Source organism: Penaeus chinensis, chromosome 35, assembly GCF_019202785.1.
Source record: "Penaeus chinensis breed Huanghai No. 1 chromosome 35, ASM1920278v2, whole genome shotgun sequence".
Taxonomy (NCBI): Eukaryota; Metazoa; Arthropoda; class Malacostraca; order Decapoda; family Penaeidae; genus Penaeus; species Penaeus chinensis.
Window position 1 is genome coordinate 35822913 of NC_061853.1, and position 2500 is coordinate 35825412.

The 2500-nt window shown below is 36.9% G+C and overlaps 1 protein-coding gene across 1 annotated transcript in view; it reads left to right on the forward strand.

The window, feature by feature from the left end:
• The window catches only part of LOC125044151, a 7516-nt gene extending 5080 nt beyond the window's left edge, over window positions 1–2436 (forward strand). The window contains exon 6 of the mRNA XM_047640603.1: window positions 2397–2436. Coding sequence (XP_047496559.1) covers window positions 2397–2436 — 40 coding nt within the window. The remainder of the gene's footprint in view (window positions 1–2396) is intronic.
• Window positions 2437–2500: the final 64 nt, after the last annotated feature.

Here is a 2500-nt window from a genome sequence, read left to right on the forward strand (position 1 = left end):
TTGGACTTGACTTAATTACCTCGAGTCTTGGCGTAACACAGAGCGGCTCGTTCGGACGCCTTCGAGGTTGCGGGGGGGTTTTTGGGGGGGGGGGGGGGGGGGGGGGGGGGGGGGGGGGGGGGGGGAGGGGGGGGGGGCGTAACGAGGCCGCAGCATGGGTTTGGGGGGGGGCCCCTGTGGTAGTTTTTTATTCTTTACTTACGAGATATTTTGCATGGGCGTGTATGTAGGGTCGTATATATAGATAGGGCATGCGTTTTTTAACTAATATTTGAATTTTTTTTCAAAATGCCTAGTTTTTTTTTTTGTTTTTTTATACACAGCTTAAATTTAAATCCCATAGTTTAAAATACATATGTATATGTAGGCACGCGTGTATATATATATAATATATTATATATATATATATATATATATATATATTATATTTTTTTTTACATACAAGCGAAATCTAGATATTCTAGATATCTGTAAATCTATTTAGCTATATGTGTGAAATGCCATGTCTTCTCAGACCCAGCATAGGTTGGGTCTGTGGTAGTTTTTATTCATACGTACGAGATATGTGCATGGGCGTGTATGTAGGTGTCTGTATATATAGATATGCATGCGTGTTTATCTAATATTTGAATGTTTTCACATGGCCTAGTTTTTTTGTTTTTTTTTATACACAGCTTCAATTATGCATAGTTTGAATACATATGTATATGTAGGCACGCGTGTATATATGTATATATATATATATATATATATATATATATATATGTTTTACATACAAGCGAAATCTAGATATCTAGATATCTGTCAATCTATTTAGCTATATGTGTGTATGCCATGTCTTCTCAGACCCAGCATAAGTTGGGTCTGGTAGTTTTTATTCATACGTACGAGATATGTGCATGGGTGTGTATGTAGGTGTCTGTATATATAGATATGCATGCGTGTTTATCTAATATTTGTATGTTTTCACATGGCCTAGTTTTTTTTTTTTTTTATACACAGCTTCAATTATGCATAGTTTGAATACATATGTATATGTAGGCACGCGTGTGTGTAAATATATATATATATATATATATATATATATATATATATATATATATATATGTTTTACATACAAGCGAAATCTAGATATCTAGATATCTGTCAATCTATTTAGCTATATGTGTGTATACCATGTCTCTCTTTGCACACACACACACACACACACACACACACACACACACACACACACACACACACACACACACACACATATATATGTATGTATATATATATATATATATATATATATATATATATATATATATATATATATATAGCGTGTGTGTGTGTGTGTGTGTTGGTGCGTGTGTATTTATGCGGGTATATTTGTGTATACAAAATATGAAAATAAACTTCTGAAATACAAATTTATATGCATAAATATTCGGCCAAATTACTCTCGTGGTCATAAAAGCCCAACAGACATTTCGACTGGAGCACTTACATTCCGTCGAAATGTCCACATGATAATCGAGAGGGCGTCGCTGACACCTCCCCCTTCCCCTCTCCTCTCCCTTTCCCTGTCTCTCTCCCCTCCCTCTCCTCTCCCTTTCCCTTTCTCTCTCCTCTTCCTCTTCTCCCTCTCCTTCCCCTTTCCCTTTTCCCTTTCTCCTTATCCCTCCCTCCCTTTCTCTCCCCCTTCTCCCTCTTCTTTTCTCCTTCCCCCTTTCCTCTTCTCTACTCATTCTCCCTTTCCCTTTCTCTCCTCCTCTTCCTGCCATCCACCCTTTCTTTGCCCTTTTCCACCTCTCTCCCTTCTCTCTCTCTCTCTCTTCGTCTTAAAGACCGCTTGAGACAATTTGCCTCGGGGTAGAAGGCAGTTTTTCTGAGATTTATGCTTTATTGCTGTCATGTACTTATAGGTTTTTGAGTCTGTCGTGTTTTAATCTTGCACTATTTTAAAATCTTTGATGCAGTTTTTTTTTTTAAACGATTCTGGACTTCAGAACTCGTCAAAAACTTGTATTTCTGACATAAATTAATTATGCAATAATGATAAAGAAAGACAATGACACTACCCGACAATACGACAGAGCTCTGAAACTCATCTTTGGAATAAAAACTTCATAAGATTTACCAGATCGAGGGGAGGTGTGTGTAGATTAGTCTTGTGTACATTATTCATGTGTCAAACTAACCTTCACTCAAACGGGAGTAGAGAAGACACATATCATATTTGCATTCCGGTTTCACGTCTAAAATAAGCAGCTAAAATTGTCAAGAATAACTTCAGATAGTAAAGGTCAATCACCTAACGACAGGCAGAGCCATCTGTTAGAAGTGTTATCTTAGCATATAAATTGTATGATATATTCCAGGAATATATATCTTTGGTGTTTTATGTGTTGCAGAGACATGCTATGGGACATTGCAAAGGTTGAAAGCTTCTGAGATTGATTGCACCACAAGGAGAAAGGTGTTAAGTATATGTAATAAGAAGGTAGTTGTGGTTTAA